At 39.5% G+C, this 21,854-nt stretch overlaps 2 protein-coding genes across 3 annotated transcripts in view; both read left to right on the top strand.

Moving 5' to 3' along the window:
* The window catches only part of LOC124286314 (transmembrane protein 68-like), a 32,586-nt gene extending 26,003 nt beyond the window's left edge, over positions 1-6,583 (top strand). The window contains exons 7-9 of one of the 2 annotated variants that reach the window (XM_046722678.1): positions 162-237; positions 2,257-2,320; positions 6,377-6,583. In XM_046722678.1, coding sequence (XP_046578634.1) covers positions 162-237; positions 2,257-2,320; positions 6,377-6,481 — 245 coding nt within the window. In that variant the 3' untranslated portion in view covers positions 6,482-6,583. Of the gene's footprint in view, positions 1-161; positions 238-2,256; positions 2,321-2,705; positions 3,384-6,376 lie in introns of those variants that run through there. The other variant, XM_046722686.1, reaches the window with a different exon arrangement.
* A 9,200-nt stretch (positions 6,584-15,783) lies between these two features.
* Positions 15,784-21,173, top strand: LOC124286304 (beta-1,3-galactosyltransferase 1-like). Its single transcript, XM_046722666.1, has 3 exons — positions 15,784-15,998; positions 19,075-20,396; positions 20,983-21,173. Exon 2 carries the CDS (start codon positions 19,472-19,474, stop codon positions 20,375-20,377), a length of 906 nt encoding a protein of 301 aa, XP_046578622.1. The 5' UTR covers positions 15,784-15,998; positions 19,075-19,471; the 3' UTR covers positions 20,378-20,396; positions 20,983-21,173.
* The last annotated feature ends 681 nt before the right edge of the window (positions 21,174-21,854 follow it).

Raw genomic sequence — 21,854 nt, 5'->3', positions numbered from 1 at the left:
CAGGTAGCTATTTTAACCAAAGGCACTTTCTGTATCTGCCATTTCTGACTGATTAACAAGATTCAAATACTTTTCAATTTCATGGTAAACTTTATGTTCATTAACAGGTCCTCTGTGAGGGCCTACAGCCCTTCATAATGCTATATATTTGTCTATTTCAGCTCTGTTGAGAAAATTTTATGAAATTACAAGACTGCCACTTGTTCCTATTTATGGATTTTTCCCAGTAAAATTGAAGTAAGTTGAAGATTCTCTGTTTGTGTTGTAATGTTCCCCTGTCTATGGTTGGGGTAATCACAGTACATGACATAGCTCACCGTCTCCTCGTCTCATCACCAATACATTTAATTGTTTGTCCTCTCTTTAAGCTCTTCTCTCTCCAGATAATGTCATAACATTTTGATGCTATAGTCCTTGCCATTTGAATTAGAAATTAGAAATATTTGATGACTGTAGAGTAGCAACCAAAACGTGAATGGCTTACACTCACAATAGTTACCAGTATATGATGCAGTTATTTTAGCATACCACAAACAAACAAACAACAGTAGGACATGTATTTCTGTAGGTGGCTTCCACACATGTGTATCCCCCGAAACACGTTTTTGGGGGTATTAAAATGGACTCCGTCAGTCCGTGTGTGTGCGTGCGTCCATGCACATTTGTCTTTTCCGGAGCAGAACTTTAAAACCATTCAATATTTCTTCACTTAACTTGGCACATGGATAGATCTAGTGGTGTACTGGTGCCTTTTGGTGGTTTTGGTATTCTGAATTAAATATTTTTTGGCGTTTCCATGGCAACAAGTTTCACTTAGACTGAAACTGGTGGTAGTGCTCCTTTCTGGAGCAAAACTTTTAAAACCTTTCAATACTCTCCTTCCACTTTTCTATATACACACCAAAACATTTGACATAACTCGAAGACATATTCATAAAGAGTATTTTGCCATTGCGGGGGATATTGATGACTTTGTCTTCTTGTTAAATCAAATATTATGAACTGGACTGACTGATGACTGAGTTTGCTTTTAGCAATATTCCAGCAACATCATGGGCGGGGACACCAGATGGGCTTCACACAGCTGGTCATCTAACCATTAGGCTACCCCCAATCACTTCCTAGGCACATGATTTGGTAAAGTCACAATTGTTTATGAAACATTATTCTGTTAGGAAATGGTTGGAACTTTCAGGTGAACAGGTATGGCCACTTCTTATTTGGCATAGATTTACATTTCTTGTTTACATTATCACAAACCTACTCATCCATTAAGTCTGTCAAGTTTGTATATTAACATCACCTTCAAGTGAAATATGATGTCTTGAAATCTTCCTGGAATTGCCAAAGTTTTACCAGCATGGATCTAAGGCATGTTTTGATTTTTGTTTAACAATGTTGCCCATTGTTACGTCAAACTATTTATGATGTTATGTTGTGCCAAATCTTTCATCATTAATTTTATTTTCTGATTCTTGTTAATTATGACTATATTATGACTGTAATATTGCAAATATATATTCCAGAAATATTCCGTGAAGTGTTGTGTAGGGTCATGTGTTTTGGAATAACATGTATGCGTGGTATGGTGAATGAGCGAAACTTTACATTGATCTGAGATATATGCTCAAAACCTACTCATCCATTAAGTCTGTCAAGTTTCATATGTAAGTCTAAGTAATTCATCACCGGGTTTGTATAGTCTGTCCAAGTGAAATGAAACCTGAAAGGAAAAAATTAATACTAAATTTCACTTACATTTTGTTTTCAATATTTCTTCAGTTCATAATTGTTGTTTTACTGAAGAGGATCAAAGCAATAATTTTACATCAGGACCATGGATCTAAGAATAAAAAATATAATTAAGACAATTTTTCTTAATATTTTAAGTTTTGAGGCTTTTATTGTAAACAATCTGTAATTCCAACAGTCAACACGTAACAAATAAGGGTTTTTAAACCATTAAAACACAAAAACAAAGACCGTGAAATTTCAGAGTTTTATTCATCGGTTCACGTTTCTGTCAGTATCTCTGAATCTGTGATCGACCATGTGGCCCCTTTACCGGTAGCCTTCCCCATTTATGATGTTATGTTGTGCCAAATCTTTCATCATTAATTTTATTTTCTGATTTTTGTTAATTATGACTATATTATGACTGTAATATTGCAAATATATATTCCAGAAATATTCCGGTGAAGTGTTGTGTAGAGTCATGTGTATGACTCAACTAGTGTGTATATCTGTTGTTGGCAGAACGTACTTGGGGAAGCCTCTCTACCCAGCATCAGATGACACGCCGGATTCCTTTGCATCAAAGGTAAGTGGATCAAACTGGTGTAATTTCAGTTTTGTATTTATCAGCAATTGGACTGTGATGTGGTGTATTGGGGAAATTTTATGTTCACTTACATATAGGGGTGAAACGGTATACTGCGGTATTAGTAGAACCGCGGTAGTTTGACTTCGGTTCGGTGTACCGTACCGTAATGCAATCCAAAAATTCGGTTTTCGTACCGTTGTTTTATTGATCATTTTAAACCTTTTCTAAAATGTCTTGAAATCGAATCATTTGGTCAAAGTCTTTGCATTTCTTTGCTTGACGGCCGCTATTTTCCTGGAAGTAAGTTCGAGATCGCCTGAAGGCATCTACTTACAAAGACAGCAACTGCAGATACCAAATTTGGGTTCTGTTTCTCTTTCAGTTATTTCAAATCAGACGAACAGCGGAACATCGTAATAACTTATGAAAGACGACTTTTTCATAAAGACACGCCATCAGCCGAGTACTTATGATGTTTGCTGTGATGCAACACAACGCATTATATAGCGCGAGTAAACACTGCCATCCGAAAACGTCAGGAATGTCAGGAAACTCAAAATAAAACGATCTTCCTCGATTTCATTTTATTTGATTAAATTTAATCCCATTTTCATTCATTAAAATTGTTTACAGTAACATCAGAGAGATCTTGTGTGAAATGACATCACCTCTTTCTCGTACCACTTCCGCTTACCTTTGTAACAAGTAGTTTTCCAACTATTATATGAGCGTTTAAACAACCTTGTTCATAAGGGTCCGTTTTTCGAGCCCACCGCGATAGCACCAATTTCACATTATTCTCAGCAATCATGAACAGACACCCATTGACCCCAAGATCCACGTTATTGACTCATTGAAGTCATATTTGACAATTAATTGCCAACATTTTGTTTTTACAACCAAAGTGGCAGGTACCACGGGAAGTCAACGGTGACTTGTCAAACTGTCTCCTACGTCTCCCACGTAACCCAAAGTGATGAACCTATGTTAATTATTATGTTAAATATGTACGCAAGGACAATGGTCAGTCACACAAACTGTAACTGTCTTATGACCATGGTGATGTGTTAATTTGTTTAATATATTTATCTATGATATGTCATCAACAAAGTCACATTCGACAAGATCTGATTTGTGTGTTGTTTTTGGTTTTTCACTGCAGTAAATGCTGATGTGATGTTAATGACTTTTAATCATACTTGGCTACTTGCTATTTTGCCACACAGCTGTGAGCTCCAAGTTTCCAGTGATACTTTCATTCTTCTATGTTGTCATGAAATGACAGTTTTGTTCATTCAAATTAACAAAGATTATGGATGTTTTTTCTATGTTATTAAACAATGAAAGGTTTGGCTCTTGTCAATTTTCTGCATTATGATCATATCTCATATACCGAACCGAAACGGACCGAACCGAAGGCCTTGTACCGCAATACGTACCGTACCGTGGTAAGAGCGTACTGTTTCAACCCTACTTACATACTATTTCGGTGAATATACAAGACAGAAAATATTATACAAATTTAGTTTGTTGAGAGATAAATAAAATTAATAAAATGATTAAATTAAACTATGTTCAATTTCCATATCAATTTTTTGGGCCAAACATGAAATGAGAATATACATTTGTATACAGAATATATTTCTTTTTTAACACCTCACTGAGCTTTCATATAATACCTCAGAAATAGAAAGCAATTCTACATTAACTATGTATGTTCTACCATTCGAATGATACGTTTGTACATGTTGTAAATCTATTAAGGTTGAACATACAATACAATACTGCTGTCTATTCATACAGTAAGTACCGCCTCCGTGGTGTAGTGGTTAGAGCGTCTGCCCAGAGAGCGGAAGGTTGCGGGTTCGATCCCCGACCACGTCATACCAAATAGACGTTAAAATATGGTACTTGTTGGTCCCTGCATGGCGTTCGGCATTCATGGGTACAGCAAGGACTGGTCGGCTCGGAGTCAGTATAATGTGTCTGGGTGGGGTATTCATGCTTCACTGCGGCATGGTATCTCAGTGGGCCAGCACTCTAAAACCAGCTTAAAGTCTGAGCTAGTACTAGCAGCCACACATACACACGCATGCACGTCGTCATATGAGCGAAATATTCTCAAGCACGACGTTAAACCCAATTCCACCACCACCACATCATACAGTAAGTATGATCAACTCGTAATTTTGGGTCAGTTTGACATTATTAATATTAAAACACATAGTGGGCGCTGGGAGCTGAATTGAGCGGTTTTGGAGGCTCCTAGAGGCATGGTTGTCACCTCCATGGTCTAGAATCCCCTTCCCTACTACTAGTGGACATCACTATATTCAAAGAAATGCCTGCCTGCTGAGTAGAGTCCATAGTGGAAACGTATATTCATATACTATCAATTGAAGTAGAGGTTTCAACTATTGTAATCCACAATATGACCAGGCAATAGTTAGCTTTCTGTCAGAGCATCAGTTCAGCTTGGTAACTTCCTGTTGAACGGTGTAGCGGTTACATTCAGAGACTGACTCGCCCTCATCATTGAAGCCGCATTTTCTTGCCTCATATACTGAAAGCCATTAAAAATGCAATTTGACATTCATACTTTCTTTACTCACACTAATTTCAACATATATAAACCTAACTGGCAGATATGTTTTAAGTGAACATCTGTGAATAATTTCATCTGAAAATGTCCAGTCAACAACAACATCAGTGACGCAACAACGACATCACACAAAGGAGGGGTCACTTGCAGTCAATATCGTGTGTGTCCACCGTGCGCTGCAAGACATGCTCGCAGTCTTTGGGGCATTGAAAGACACACATTTCTCAGGAACAGCTGTTGGATGGTCTGCAGCCTCTGATGGTCTGTGGTCTGATCATGACACCACCCCCTCCAAAACGATCATGTTCAAGGACACAGTTTGGCGCAAGTCTTTCTCCTTTACGCCGATAAATCTGTTGATGTCCATCTCCAAAGGATAAGTTAAACCTGGATTCATCTGACAAAATGACATCTGGCCATGTCCTGTTGCCAAGATTGGCCCCATTTGCTGCCCATCGCTGTCTGGCAAGTCTGTGGCGATGCAATAAGGTTGGACCACGGCACGGGTGACGACACGGATGTTGAAGGCAGCAAGGCATCCTTGCACCTTTTGGGCTCTGAAATGACGTTGACTTGTGCCAATTGTCCTCCTTGCCTAATCATCAGCTGTTTGGAACCGATTTCGCAAGTGTGAAACTCGGATATTGCGGTTTTGTCGAGCTGTTATCACAGGTGGTGCACCAGGTCGTGGACGATTAGCAACACTTCCGGTAGCCCGAAAACGTTGTCTGAGTCGACTTACAGTGGATGGATGCACATTAAAGTGCCTGGCAATCATCACATCTGAAGCACCTTGGCTGACCATACCGATAACCTGATTCCTTTCGTCTTGTGTCAAGTGTGGCATTTTCTCAAAGTGTTTCATGAATGTGGTTGTGTTTACGAGAAATGTCAAAGGTTAAGTTTTAAGTATCAAAGTTCATGTGAGAGGAATGCTCCGGGACTCGAACTCGAAATGGGCCAGAATAACAGCCTTTTATCCCTACATCCTCTGTATCGCAGGAAAAAATCTTCAATAGAACTTTTGTAAGATCCAGGACAACAAATACCAATTGCGTTTTTAATGGCTTTCAGTATAGATTGATTGCTCACATGTGTGAAAAGTACAGATGTGCCTCTCCAGCACAGAGGTCAGTGGATATTGTCATGAGAACAACAATCCAAACAGTTGAGATATCAAGAGAGGGATTTTACTGCTGCAAGAATGTCATACAAAGATGACAGCCAAGTAACCATAAGGGTCTTCTGAAACAAGTCCAAAGAGATAGTGGTAGTGAGAATGAAGAAACAGGCTGTGTTCATCCACCAAGTGGGATTTGTATTTATATGCTAGTTAGATATGTAAACACTGGTAACATTTATAGTCATCCTAACTGGTGAATATTTACAAGGTAATATGTTAGTGAATTCAACTGTTGTAAGATGATAACCCACTACTGTATGTGTTGCAGGTCCAGAAAGCAGTAGAGGCACTTATCAACCATCATCAGCAGGTGCCAGGAAGTGTTGTCAAAGCACTTTTAGACAGAATACCATGGAAGATAAAAAAGAGTTGACCCTATATAGAATATTTATGTTTTTATATGTACAAAATCATCTTTTTCTCTTAATTTGTTGTTTAATGAATGTTTTTGCTCTCAGTAAAGGACTGTGACTTCCTAATCGGTTATTGTAATCCAAAGAATTCTTGACATTGGCTGAACATGCTTTAGAATGTATTCCACAAACTCAGGTTACAAGTGTCAACACTTGTTCCATTTCCATATATTACAATTCAACAGTACCAACTGACAACAAGATACCTTGACACATGGACACAGCCTTCATGAGTGAGTGAGTGAGTTTGGTTTTATGCCGCTTTTAGCAATATTCCAGCAATATCACGGGACAGCCTTCATGAACACACCATTCCTCTCACACCTGGTATCCTGAATCTAACCATCCCACAATCTCATACAATCTATACTAGCCACATAAAGAAACTGCACACAGAAAATTCCTTCAGAATTGGAATACAACACAGAAAAGACGAAATGATGTATACACTTTATAAGCTGAAGTATCGGACCACAAGAAAATGGGAAAGAGCAAGAACAATATCTGTAACGATGACGTCAGAAGTTCAAAATCGAGAACGGCGTCACACGATGAAGTCACAAAGTCAATAACGGGTATGACCACCATGTGCGTGAAGCACAGCAGTGCATCGACGACGCATAGAGGCTACTGAATGAGCATTGAAAGCCTGGGGAATGGTCTTGGACATGGTCACTGCCGTCTTGAACCTGTGTCTGAGATGAGTCACCCAAATCCATCTGTCCTGTCTTGGCGTCGTTACGGCGGGGACACCCATACTGTGGGTGGTGGGCGACATCATTAGTGTTTCCATAACGCCTGACCAATGCAGATATCGTGTTATGATGGCATTGGAAATGTGCTGTCACCTGTTGTTGGCTCATTCCTGCGCGAACCATTCCATTGGCTTCATGACGTTGAGCAGATGTTAATCTTGGCATGATGTGCATGTGACTTCTCATGTGAATTTGTGAACGTTTGAATGACCAAAGATCAAGCTTTCGACAGTGACAGCAATTTCTGAGTTTCACATGTTGTGTGCAGCTGCATGGGCTGCACGTGCAGTAACACATTGCAAGTCCATAGGCCACTATCAATGACGTCACGTCGCCTGACACGTGCATGAGCGTTTGATTGTCTCCAATACTTGCTATGTTCACACCTGTATTTATGTATAAAGACGCTGTGTGCCTATATCTACATTTTCTGTGTGCACAGTTTCTTTATGTGGCCAGTATATATACACAATATAGAATAAAAGTATCCAAGGCTACAACTAACAGGAAGTAATACCATAATGCAAAGGAGAATAACATGTTGACCTCAAGAAAATATGGGAAGGGAAAGCTGAAAAATAAGCTGGAGGTTCTCTGAAGTTTAACACAGGTAGCAGAGACTGGTACTGGTGAATGTCCAGATTATTTCCATTTCTCATATCATGTTGATGGACATCCATTCTGTCAAGTCTCCAACATGTTTAGCTCACCTGACTGTGTCAAATGAGCTTATGCTGTGTCTTGCTTGTCCATTGTCACTTGTAAAGATATCTCCTCAGAAACCATTTGACCAAAGGACACAAACTACACATTCTTTTTTAATACCAGTAATGACACCCAGATTTGTTCATGGCATATGAATCTGCAAAATGTTTCAATGACCTTACACAGTCGGTTTTGTTCAAAATCGAATGAATTTTGGTATATGTGTAGTTAGTTACGGGGCTCAATATATTTCTTCAGGTTTTTACCAGGTGTGAAATTTTGACATTGACTTTATCTCTGCACTCCTTAATTTTCTCAAAATTAAATTCTTTGCATGGTAAGCACTATCTCCTTTTTAACTTGCTTAACGTGAATGATCTGTTTGATTGGCATTTTAGACTTTGGTGAGTAACAATAAAGGCACACTTGCTTGACCTCAGCATACGAATCTATACCGAAACGTCATATCATAATGTAACAAAAAAGTTGTCATCTATAAAGTAGCTTGTCATTATTCTAACTCAACATGAAGTTTCAGCTTCCTGTTTCTGAGGGGATGATAATTAAAGTGTAAGGCATCAGAGATGTTTGGTGCAAAGGTAAAATCAAGGGCAATGCAGCAGGAGAGTTTTTAAAATTGTTTCCACTGATAGGGTGGCAGTTAGGTGGGGTTTTTGTTATCATTGCTGACATGTCTGATCATTTAGAACTGATTTCAAATATGTGAACATCAGTTTTATGGTCATGTGACCAGCCTCTCATCCAAATCTGTCATGCAAACTTAAAATTAAAAAAATCCTTTATCACAACTCTTATGTTTTTCCTACAAATTATAATGAATGAGGAAAAAGAATGTTCTTTGAGTGTTTGCACATTTGCATCTAGCCTCATTATTGGCACAGAACTGATCATAATCTAGTTCACATGGACTGTATCAAACTATATATATATACTGAACATCATTGAAAACGCACCACTTATGAAAGTTCAGATTATTAAAAGCATGTGTATGGAATTGATATTTTTGAGTGGATAATAACAGATGGACGACTGACAAAAACAACAACACAGAAAAGACGCTCATTCATTGAAATGTTCCACAGTCAGAAAGGATTAAACACACGTGGGGATCAAATCGAAAAGTCAATATCGCGTGTGACCGCCATTTGCATTGACACATGCAGTTCAACGTCTCCTCATTGAGTCAATAAGCATCCGAATAGAGTTCTTGAGGATGGCATTCCACTTCTGCACTAGTGCAGCCTCAAGTTCCCAGATGTTTCGCATCTGTTGTCGCCGCGAAAGACTTTGACCAATTTTGTCCCACAAGTGCTCGATGGGGGATACATCTGGCGACTGTGCTGGCCAATGAATAACCTGGATGTGTTGCTGAGCCAGATACTGCATGGAAAGTCTTGTTGTGTGTGCCCGTGCGTTGTCCTGTTGAAAAGTATGGACATCTTGGTGGTGATTGATACGATACGCTTCTGAAGAATCTGCTCACGGTAATAAAGGGCATTAACTCTCCCTTGACAGACATAAAGGCGTCCTGTGATTGTAATTTATTCACCCCAGACCATGACACTTCCACCACCCAAAGGTCTGTCTGAACCACACACCCATCAGCATTACGTTCACCACGTCTACGTCAAACACGTAATCGGCCGTCAGCAAATAAGTAGATAAAAGCGTGACTCGTCAGTGACTACCACACCATGCCATTGTTGTAACCTTTACTGAAAATGCCTGCTAGCCCATTGTATACGCTCATTATGGTGTCTGTAAGTCAGAATTGGTCCAACGTAAGGACGTCGAGCATGGAGCCCTGTAACGTGTAGACAGCGTCGCATGGGGTCAGCGCTGATGACCCCCACGTCAACCTTGAACTAGTGCAGCAGTCCTGGCAGTCGGCAGTGTTCAATCACTGATATGGACAAGGTCAATATGGCGATCCTGATGGAGCGTCGTAACACGTTGTTGCCAAGGTCATTGAAGGTCACGGGTGCTGCCTGTTGACTGATGTCGTCTATGAAGCCTAACGATGGTGGAGTGGCCAAGTCCAAGTTGTCGAGCAATATCCCTGCTGCTGGTGCCAACCTGAATCATGCCTAGTGCACGTTCTCTTTCGTGAGGCATCTCTGTCCTCGTTTCACAATCGTTAGTGAAGCAATGAGAATCGGTTCTCATACACCTGCTTTTAATGTCACAGTCAGTATGATTTCAGAATGAAATTCGCGCTTTTTTCATGGCGTGGCTGCATGTTGATGCATTTTGGAATTAAGAGTCATACTGTGGACAGGAATTTGTTTCTAAAGCATTTTTTCAACTGGACATGCCCTTCGACTTCATGTGAGTTATATTCATTGATCATTGTCCTGCTGAAATCCATCTTGATGAAAATATTGACAATTTTAGACGTGCGTTTACAATGATGTTCAGTAAATATTCAGAGGCACAAGTGATTTTCACATGGAATTTGAGATGAATTGTTGGATTTGTGCCAAACAAGAGTGTGTTGAAACACAGCCATCTTGTGTAAAATCTGCAAGAAGCATGGCACAAATAGAGGAAAATAGCCAGTAATGTTCACTTTGAAAGGCCAGACAACTAGACACTCATCATTATTATTATTATTAATATAGGATATTAATATAGCGCACATATCCACGCAACTATTGCATGCTCAAGGCACTGGTATTTTTTCCCTCGATTATTGGATGTCCATCTCAATGGCACATCGTATTTTCAATTTCAACTCCTTGGGGAGTATACAACTCTTGCTGCCACTAGGTACACCGAGTTATTGTGGCTTTCTCATCCTAACGATTACCCATTCACAGCTGGGTGGACTGGAGACACATAGTCACAGTACTTTGTCCAAGTTCACTGCACGTTGCTGTACCCGCAACTAGGTGTTTGGACGTATTCAATGTGGCCACCATCTGGTCACCCACTGCACACAACGTATGAAATGGAGTGACTTGTCCTCCAAATCCTCCTACAATGCTACAGGAACTTTATCGTCCCTTGAATATGGACTTTGTCTCCCCAGGACTTACGTGTACGTTTAGTGGTCTTAAAGAGGTGAAGTTGCCAAGGCCTGCATCAAAGCACGAAATGGAAACACTCGCTAATGACTATGTGAACTTACTTGTGAACCCCCTCTTGTGTCATGGCTCATTGACAATGCCAGGTGTGCTGATCTTGTGGACTGTTGATCATCACCATACTTTGAACATGAAACATTTGTCTTTCCATGTAATAATTCGTGGCAGTTAAACAGAAGAGAGTACATCTGTATAGTGTTGAAACATTTGTCTTTCCATGTAATAATTCGTGGCAGTTAAACAGAAGAGAGTACATCTGTATAGTGTTGAAACATTTGTCTTTCCATGTAATAATTCGTGGCAGTTAAACAGAAGAGAATACATCTGTATAGTGTTGAAACATTTGTCTTTCCATGTAATAATTCGTCTTTCCACAGTAAGAATACATTTATAGTTTGTGTCTTTCCAGTAATAAAGTTAAACAGAAGACATCTGTATATACCTGTTATTGTGGTGAGACATCTTTATAGTGTTGCATTTGTCTTTCCATGCGTGGCAGTACATGGATTTTATAGTGTTGAAAATTTGCCAATATTTCCTAGGTTATGATCCATGATAATAACAGAAGAGAATACATCTGTATAATAAAAAGTAACTGTCTTTCCATGTAATAACATAAAATTGAACAGAAGACAAAACCTTTATTGTGGTGAGAAAGGCGGCACATGGGTTTTGAAAAAAGTTATGATAATAACGTAAAAATAACTGCATAACATAAAATTGCATAAAATGTAGCAGTTTGAAAAGCACCCAAATAAAATGTAGCAAAGCACTTTGCATGAAATTTGATGTCATGTATCGTGCGTGGCACGTGAACTTGAACTCACTTTTTGCATGCTTTTTCTGGTGTCCCCCTGCTGTGATATTGCTTGAATATTGCTTAAAGCGGTGTAAAACCAAATTCACTCACTCACTCTAGCCTCTGAATGTTGTGGAAAACACGTTAATCTCAACGTATTCTGCGCGTACGCCATGCCACCGCTTACAGAAAGTATGCTGGAAACTGGAATGGCCCAAAATGAAGTGGCCAGACATTTTGGTGTCCATCGAACACGATCGTATCTCTACACGAGAGTTTTGCCTCAGACCGGCTGTCCACGCGTGACGTGACGTCAGCAAGACAACCACATTAGGCTAACCCATCTAAGGAATCGATTCTAGACTGCCAGTTTGACTGCTCGGACCATTCCTGGCTTATGTCCAATCAGTTCCAGGACTGTATGAAACCCACTGAGGGAGCACAACATCCGGTCCGACGGCCTGCAATACATTCCAATTTTGCTCTAACGTCACCGACAGGCACGCGTCTCCCCTGGTTCAGAGCATCTACGGTACAGGAGACAAGATTGGAATGGTGTTTTGTTCCCTTACGACAGGTCTGCGATACAGGGATGAGATCCTTGGGCCACATGTGCAGCCGTTCATTCAGGGACAGAGACGTAACTTCACGCTTCAGCAAGATAATGCCCGTCCACATGGCGATCGTGTTGTGACAGATTTCCTGAGACAACAGAGCATACCGGTATACCCCTGGCCAGCTGTTTCTCCGGACCTGTCCCTTATCGAGCAGGCTTGGGATGAAATGGAGAGACGTTTACATCAAGCCCAGAATCAGCCATCGACGTTAGCTGAATTGGGACAAGCGTTGGTTCAGAAATGGAACAACATTCCCCAAGCTTTCTTTAATCGCTTAGTGTCCATTTTGTAAAACATAGTATTATTGACCATTTATAGAACGTATCGTTTATGACACATCATGTGACAATTAGTTTCTTTGTTTATTTGATGATGGCTGGTACCACGAACAGCACCACACACGGTTCTAAAGGCATCAAGATTGAGCTTTTTAAGTACATCTGCTTGCTGTGTAGTACAATTATCCCATATATGACTGCAATAATCAAATACTGGTAATATGAACTGTTTGCACATGGTTTCTAATGTTTTGTCGGTGACGATATTTGAGACTTCTTAGACAATTCACCATTGGTGCAACTTTTTAGCACAGTCGTTAATGACCTGCAACTGACAAAGAATCCCGTTCCATGTCACGTGTCTTTCAACAATCTAAAGTGTGAAAAAGTGATATATCGTTTTAACTAATGGTAGTTTCTCAACTGATCACGTGACTGCTTCAGGTTTTTCACATTGGTGTATAGTCAGCCAAGATAGCTCACCTGGCAACTAATTGCATGGTGTGACTTAATTTGCCAATAATGAGCAATCAACGTATTGACGGTTAATCCATTGAAGGAAGGGTGTTGTTTTTACACAGGCACTTTTCGACAGGGTGTATTCAGTATAGAACAGTAGTTAGTGAGTGAGTTTAGTTTTACGCCGCACTCAGCAATATTCCCGCTATATGGCGCCGGTCTGTAAATAATCGAGTCTGGACCAGACAATCAAGTGATCAACATCATGAGCATCGATCTGCGCAATTGGGAACCGATGACATATGTCAACCAAGTCAGCGAGCCTGACCACCCGATCCCGTTAGTCGCCTCTTACGACAAGCATGGGTTACTGAAGATCAATATTCTAACCCTGACCTTCACGGGTGTATAGATTAGTAAAACTACATACATAAATACCTTTTGACAAATCCGCTGTGCAAGATAAACGCAATTAATCAATCAGCGTGTTATCGGTTAATCCTTTGATCCATGTTTGTTTTGTAACTCAGCTGATAATTCCTCTTGCTGCACTTCCATGCGCATATTACCTAAGATGTAATACATGTGCCACATCAGACCTTAATATATAATGTTGAGTATTTACTCCAGACACGGGAAATGCCAAATGGGAACCTTTGTCGGGTAGTCTGTGTTACCACTAATTATACCTGTTATAAATTCGGTACCGTAAATTCATTAACTGACCATCAAGTGAATGATGACAAATACCATGTGTAGGTTTATACCACCTAACATGGGTTACAACAAGGGAGTAGTAATCGCTATATCACATGCAATTACAGTTGCCTGAATAAATTATGGGCCGACACTGTTTTGAGGATACGAACGGAACTTCTTCGCTGCATAAGAAATACATATACGTATAAGCATTTGCTGTTTACTAAAGTTAAAAACTGTATATACCTATTTACCTAAGTAATTTTTCAGATTTTTCTAGCAGTGGCAAAGTGGGGTTGTTTAGTTTACGGATTCAAATAGATCACATGTGTGTTTTTAATATCATAGATAAGAGACATCATATTTTTACCTGACATGATTAAATATCGAGGTAAAAACACAGAAATAGGATCAAATTGGATCAGTCACTATACCATCCAGGCATCACAGACCGCCTCCGTGGTGTAGTGGTTAAAGCGTCCGCCCGGAGAGCGGAAGGTCGCGGGTTCGATCCCCGACCACGTCATACCAAAAGACTAAAAAAAATGGTTCTTGATGGCCCCTGCCTGGCGCTCGGCATTAATGGGTACAACAAGGACTGGTCGGCTCGTAGTCAGTATAATGTGTCTGGGTGGGGTATTCATGCTTCACTGCGGCATGGTATCTCAGTGGGCCAGCACTATAAAACCAGCTTAAAGTCTGGGCTAGTACAAGCAGCCACACATACACATACACACGCATGCACGTCGTCATATGAGCGAAATATTCTCAAGCACGACGTTAAACCCAATTTCACCTCACCTCACCAGGCATTACAAAATCCGAAAAGCCTACATTGCTGGTCTACTTTATTACAATTAGACAAGAACTACCGGGGATATTTTCATATAACGGCATGTGATGGGCACCCACCCTTCCTAATGTCCCACTGTTTAGGTTGAAGACATTCTGCCAGTGTGGACAGTAGCCCAGATATTGTTTCAGGCAATTGTAGATAAACTGAATGAGTTGAATGTTGAGATTGTTGTCCCTGATTTTAACCCTTGGGGTTATGCCCCAAACAAGGAGAAAGAAGAATATGGAGTCACTCCAGCGTAGACCAAAGACCTTGTGTGCACACTATGCAGCCGGCAGCCTGTCCATCTCCGAATTCCTGGGGTTCGCCAGAACATTAGACTCAATAAGAACATTTAGTTAGAACTGAGAACATTGCTTATGGATGCAAAAAATGTGTTTGTAATTGTTTTGTTATACTTTGTTAATAAATAAAACACAAACAACTGAAAAAGTGTTTCTTTTTTTCCTAGCAAAATCTGTTACTTTTTTTGCTGTTACTTTTTTTCCGATCACCGAAGAAATTCTGCCAAGGTGGACAGTAGCCCAGTCCCCGTCACGGTCGAGGGAGCAGGTTAAATATGACCAAGCTTGGTTTCGTAATATTTAGGACTAAATGAATTATAAATGGAAACTAATATATATATGTTTTTTAAAAGCTATAAATGTCTCACATATATTGTGCTTGTAACGTAAATTTATCATGACCAAAGGCATGCATATTTTACTGGTGCATAATCCGTTAGGGTTCAGCACTCATAATTGTCATAAGTGCTATTATTGTGTAAATATAAGCCTCGTAAGGTAATGGCTTTGATGACATAACAAATTCCACAATCAGCTGTACTTAGTGATTCCTAAACCGCTTTTACAAATGCGGAAAGTAGCTTGCTGTTGTTGTTGAGTTTGGTGCTTTTGAGGTCGCCTTCGCCGGTTGGCGCTTGCTGCGACAAGCTTTGGATTTTAGACTCACCCGTGACCTCAATCGTCCTTGACCTGAACACACACCTCCACACGGAATTGTGGGATTGATGTAAAGGTGACTGGGTGTTATGTGGCGTATTGTTATTTGGTCTCAGTTGGATGCTGTAAGACAAAATGTGGATTTCTTTTACTGGCTGTGGATAACGCGAGTTATTCACAGCCAGACGAAGCTCATATCATCACGCCCCGAGACAACCAGAGTTTAGCGATCACTTGGATAAACGGCAGAATACAGTCTAAGTAGGTCACGATTCACGTTTGCGGTTTGCAAATTATATTATGTGTTATTCTGAAGGTTTTCTCTTATGTTATCATGTGGAATGTTATTAGTTAACGTTATTTGTTCTGAATTTTAAGTAAATATATCAAACGTAGAAAAACAATTCATAACACAGGACTCACTTGCAATACTTACTATTGACAGTATTGTTATTGTCATAAGATAAATCTATCCCTACATGGGTACAATGTGTGAAGCCCATTTCTGGGAAGCCAAATTCACTCACTCACTAATAAGATAAATCCAGGTATATTGCCTTTGAACCTGTGACTACTTTGAAGACTGCTCCTTTCCATGGGGAAGCATGTAGTGCTGTAGTTTCATTAATCTTGCTTAGGACTTAGATAGTTGGGGAAAGGTTAGGTTAAAACTGTCCTAAGATAAGTGGATCTTCTTAAGATCAAACACCCCAAAAGATCCTTAGTGTTTGGATTCCCCCATTGCCAATTAAACAACCGTCCTTAATATTAGTTGAAAGAGTTGTTGCTTAATCTGAGTAGTTTCATGAAATGTACACCTCCAATGCAAGAATAATGTCAGTGTTGGTAAAATTTCATTTCAACCTGTGTACTATGTTGAGCAAAGAAACATAGTACTCAGATGACCATTGTTCCTCTGTTGCATTGCCACCTGTTTACTGCACTCCATGCTACATACCATGTATACTCTGACCTCATTGTATCGCGGCATTCATTGATTCACTGCATGTGAAAATGTCGGAAAAGCAGAAACACCATGCCACGCATCGGCTGCTTACATATGCAAATTACGTTAACAGTTAAAAAAATAGCTTCGCTCATGAAAGAGCAGGGATTGGGAAAGGCAAGGGCCATGGGCCATTTTTCACCATTAAACTTTTGAAGTTTACTATTTGATTTACTATTAGGGTTTGGGCCCATTCTAAATTCAGAAAATGGCTAATAATCCTGAAAATGGGCCCATTGTCAAAGTTCTCTATCCCAATCCCAGAAAGAGTCATTAATTTCATTGGAATGTTATGTCTAATCATAGAAGTATTCATCTTTGCAGTAACTACTTGAACATTTTGCCGCCATATAGCTGGAATATTGCTGAGTGTGGCATAAAACTAAACTCACTCACTCACTCTGGAACATTTTGAAACTAGTATGACCCCTGCCGCCAATGCATCTTGCACGAATACAAAAATACTTTGCCAAGGGTAATCCTGCGACAACTATAAAGTAATTTGCATATTTTCTGTCCTAAACTATATCAGGAAGTGGCGTAATGTGCAAATTCACCCTGCACACAGCAGCAAATTGTATGGCACGTTTAAGGCGGCGAAAACTGATTTCGTTTCGTCATTGCTAAGCTTTGGTTAAAAACATGATGATATTACCAATCTTAACAAAATCCCTAAATAAATTTTAATATAAAAACTATTTAGATCCGTTACTTGTCTTAAGTCAATGTTTGTTAGTGTCATTTGCTTGTACTGCGTGCCATAGTGGTGTAACGATTCATCGATAGTATCGATGTTTGCATCGTCAACTACGCGATACGAGTGCATCGATACAAAACACGTTTAGGCAATATATCAGGATATTTATATCGCGAGGGTCCATGATACATCGATGTATCGCCACAAGAGACGATATATCCCGATACAACTTAAATATTACTTAAAGTTGTAGGGAGTATTGCATAAGTAATAGGAAGGGAGTCTCTTTGAAATTTTTCTGAATTTTAAAAACAAACTGAACCTTAAAGGAATTTGTTTGTGTCTGCCATCTTTGTTACATGAACAAAGGAGTTAGTGTATCAGTGAAAGCATGTGAACAATCTCTGTGAACTGTAAAGACTTGTCTTTAAGTAATTGAAACATGTTTTAGTTGTTTGACAAAAAACACCATTTATTAACAACTATGAACAATGTCTTAGCTTTGTTAAGAAAGAGAAGATAAAATTTAGAAAGCATACTTATGAGTTTTTTGCAGTGATTCTGGTATAAATTACTGCATACATTGCCTGTGCAAGCATTGGTGCAGAAACACAACTTTCCAAGGGAAACCTAGAGCAAGACATACTGAATATGTTTGATTGTACTTTCTTAAGCATTAAATGCTGAAACTTTATTACATGAACAGCCTTTTAAGTGTGTGTCATTCGGTCATTTTATCTATCATATATGTCCTGTTTTTAGGATTGTAAAGTATCGGGATAAGTATCATATCGCCATCACTGTATCGTGATGATAATCGTCTCGCAGGTTCCTTGCCAATACTTTCATGATATATCATCTCGCCTCATTAAACTAGTATCGGGATATATCGTCTCGCCACTTAGGCCACGATACACAGCTCTAGCGTGCCATATTAAGAAAATAGCAATACTGCGTTACGATGGAGTTCTCTCCCTTGGTTAAGAATAATCAGCTTTGTTCATCTTATGACTTTCGTTGAAAAACTATCAAAGTTAGAATAATACTTTTTTCACATATAGGTTGATTAAATCAATAAATGTCATGTTGATCAGATTTCATAATAAAATAGGCCTTATTAGTTCACAATTTAATTTCCGATCACGGATATATCAAGTACTGCGATACAACAAGGCTGCAAGCTAATACATAAGCCACATCAAACCTGGTATAATCTTTTAACATCCGGGGTGGTGGGGTAGCCTAGTGGTTAAAGCGTTGGCCCTTCACGCGCGAAGACCGGGTTCGATTCCCCACATGGGCACAATGTGTTAAGAGGACAAATGATATTGCTGGAATATTGCTAAAATAAAACTAAACTCAGTCAGTCAGTTTAACATCTGTTTCTCAGAAAAAGGTCCAAGGAGAACAAATGATTGTATAAATAATACTTTGTATCAGTAATGTTTGCTACATGCATCATGATCAGCAACTGGAAATAATGATGGCATGTTGTGAAAATGGCTTAAAGTTGAATCTAATATAAGTGTGTGGCAACAAAAGTTGTGGCTCCTGCATAAACACTGCCATGATATACATGCAATATTTTTGTTCAGCTGACTAGATTATAAGAGATTACTGATATGTTGTTTCAGATGCTAACTGGGCCCTAAATGTTGTCAACATGGTACTGGAAGGTGCACGAGACTGGTACCACAACTTGGTAAAGAAGGTGGATGAGAGGTCCAGCTCACAAGTTCTCATCCAAGTGGTTGTCTTGAATGCAATGAAGCCTCGTCGCCTGTCTGCAAAGGTTATTTTGCAGGCCAGTGTATACACTGTTATAATCATTGTGCTAGCATTTATTCTGCTGTACACATTTCTACTCACCTATGTGGACAGACATTTGAAGATGGCTGCGTCTAGCGAAAGTCAGGCTCATCTACCACTAGAGATTCCTCACAAAAATACTCATAGCAATCACAAAGTCAAATATCAGTCCAAAACCTCAGGAAACTATAGACTACATAATGTGGAAGAAGGTGGCGGGGAATGAAAATACTCTCCATTTCCATACAGGTAGTAACTCTCACAGAAAGGTGTTGTGGAATTCCTTCAAACTTTTATGATGTGTTCAGTACCAGTCCAAAGTGTCAGAGGAACACATCACTATTGACTATCATCATCACATCATCACCAGATCACTTGGATCAGAGGAGTCAGATTCGCCAGACATGGTGTAATGCATCAGCAACAGGATACCAGAAGGGGGAATGGCAGTGTGTGTTTCTGATAGGCCAGACATCCCTCTCTTACATTGATTCTGCAGTAGAAGAAGAGGCTGACAACTTCCAGGACATTCTCAGGGGAACATACATAGATTCATATCGCAATCTTACACTGAAGGTGCTGCATGGACTTAACTGGGTCAGCAGGCTATGTCCTACACAGTACACACTTAAGACAGATGATGACTGTTTTGTTAACACGCTACAGTTGTATGACTTCCTTCAGCATAGTAACACCATCAAAACAAATCTGTATGTGGGCAATATTTTTCACAAACTACAAAAAAGGAAGGTGGTACGCAGTGTGAGTAGCAAGTGGTCAGTTTCCAAGTCTGACTATTCTCCTGACCATTACCCCCCTTATGCTAGTGGGACAGGCTATGTGTTGTCTCGGGATGTGGTGGACAGAGTTGTTGTGGAGAGTCAGTATATTAAAGCCATTCCTAATGAGGATGCTTTCATAGGTATTGTGGTCAACTTACTGAGAGTGGAACCAACATCCAGCTTCCGTTTTACTTTCTTCAGTGAAGGACTGAGGTTGTGTAACTACCTGTATGTTTTGGTGGTGCATCGTGTGCAGCCAGAGCAGCACCATATTTTGCATGCTAGCATGTTGAAGGCCCCACAGTCATGTCAGGGGGACACTGGAGATCTTCACTCTTGGTCATGACATAGAGTCAACTGCACAGGTGTGTACTTAACTTACTACAGTTACCATGTCAAGAGATTATCACATGAATCACTGCAAAACCATTCAAACAAATAAGTCTGTATGTTTTAGTACATATCAGCTACCTGAGACAATCACTTGAGAAAGCCAGTCAGCACAAGGTGCAGTCTTGCAACCAGGCCTAAAAAAAATATGTTGTGGTTGCGATTACCCGACCTACCCTTGAATTCTGGTGCCAACCCTATTTTCTTAAAGCAGTATCAAATGAAATAAAATTGTTCTTTCCCCAGCACATTGGTCTTTCTGATAGAGAAAGTCGACATGATGGCTGCAAGCTTGATTGAATAAACAATACACATTGATAAATGTGTTATTAGTTTGTACTTTACTTCTAAAAAAATGTTTTAAAAAATCTTACCTGCCTACCTACCCTAGATTTTAAAGAGGCGTAATTGGAACCACAACATATTTTATGTGGCCTAATGTATTGTTCTTAAATGCTTTGCAAAACATTTACTGTTCCACTTTTCACTCATGTTTCTTGGATACATGCTGATTACCTGTAAATGGATTTGATTCTGATTCTTTTTATTTGTTTTTTTCAGGATATTTTGCAGAGAGAAGAGGTTTTCCATTCATGCTGGGCATGCTGTTGTTGAGTTTTTGTAATGGTGGCTGCACTCGTATGCCTTTTATTGTTTGTTTTTCCCATCTTTGTGAATTCTTCATAAAGACACATTAGTGTTTCTAACTAAATTTAACTTTGATGAACTTGCAAAAAAATTCATTGTTATCATTTGTGTTTTGGTTTGTTCTAAGCAGTTGGTTTGGAGAACTCCACTAAAAGAAACACACTGAAAATGTATTTCTGTAACATATGTGTTTTGTTACACATACTAAGTTATGTACATGTGTTCATATGTTAAACAAATCCCGACTGGAACATGCAGATGTATAACCTCATTTTTCTATATGGCTGTTGCTCTCGTACATCATCAAATGCACATATCCCAATGCAAGTATATGTCAGGGTAGAGACTGCGATCTGGCAGAATCGTACTAGTAGAGATTGTAATCGTAGTCTCTACTGGTTGAATCGGAGATTCTACCAGTACATTTTCCAATTCAACTGGTAGAAACTCCGATCCTACTAGTAGAGGCTGCAATCGTCTTCAACTGGTAGAAACTCCAAGTGATCTTTGGGTAAACAACAAAGACACTTTTTCTGAACAGTACTATGCATTTTATTCAGATATAACACTTATTGTAACACTGCTCCAGGAAATACAGAATTGGTTTGTTGTTTTAAGCTATAGGTGTCTTGGCATGTCGGCATTTTTGGAGGAAAGCTGTAGGGCAATTCCCCACCAGGACATTACCCCATCTGCCATATCCCCACCTGGTCATTTCCCCACCTCTTTGGAAAGCAGTTTTTTTATAACAATTACTGATCATAAGTTTTGAAATACATCTGAAT

This window comes from Haliotis rubra, unplaced genomic scaffold (assembly GCF_003918875.1).
Source record: "Haliotis rubra isolate DU_JTF1 unplaced genomic scaffold, ASM391887v1 Scf110, whole genome shotgun sequence".
Taxonomy (NCBI): Eukaryota; Metazoa; Mollusca; class Gastropoda; order Lepetellida; family Haliotidae; genus Haliotis; species Haliotis rubra.
This window is presented reverse-complemented; position numbering and strand designations above follow the sequence as displayed.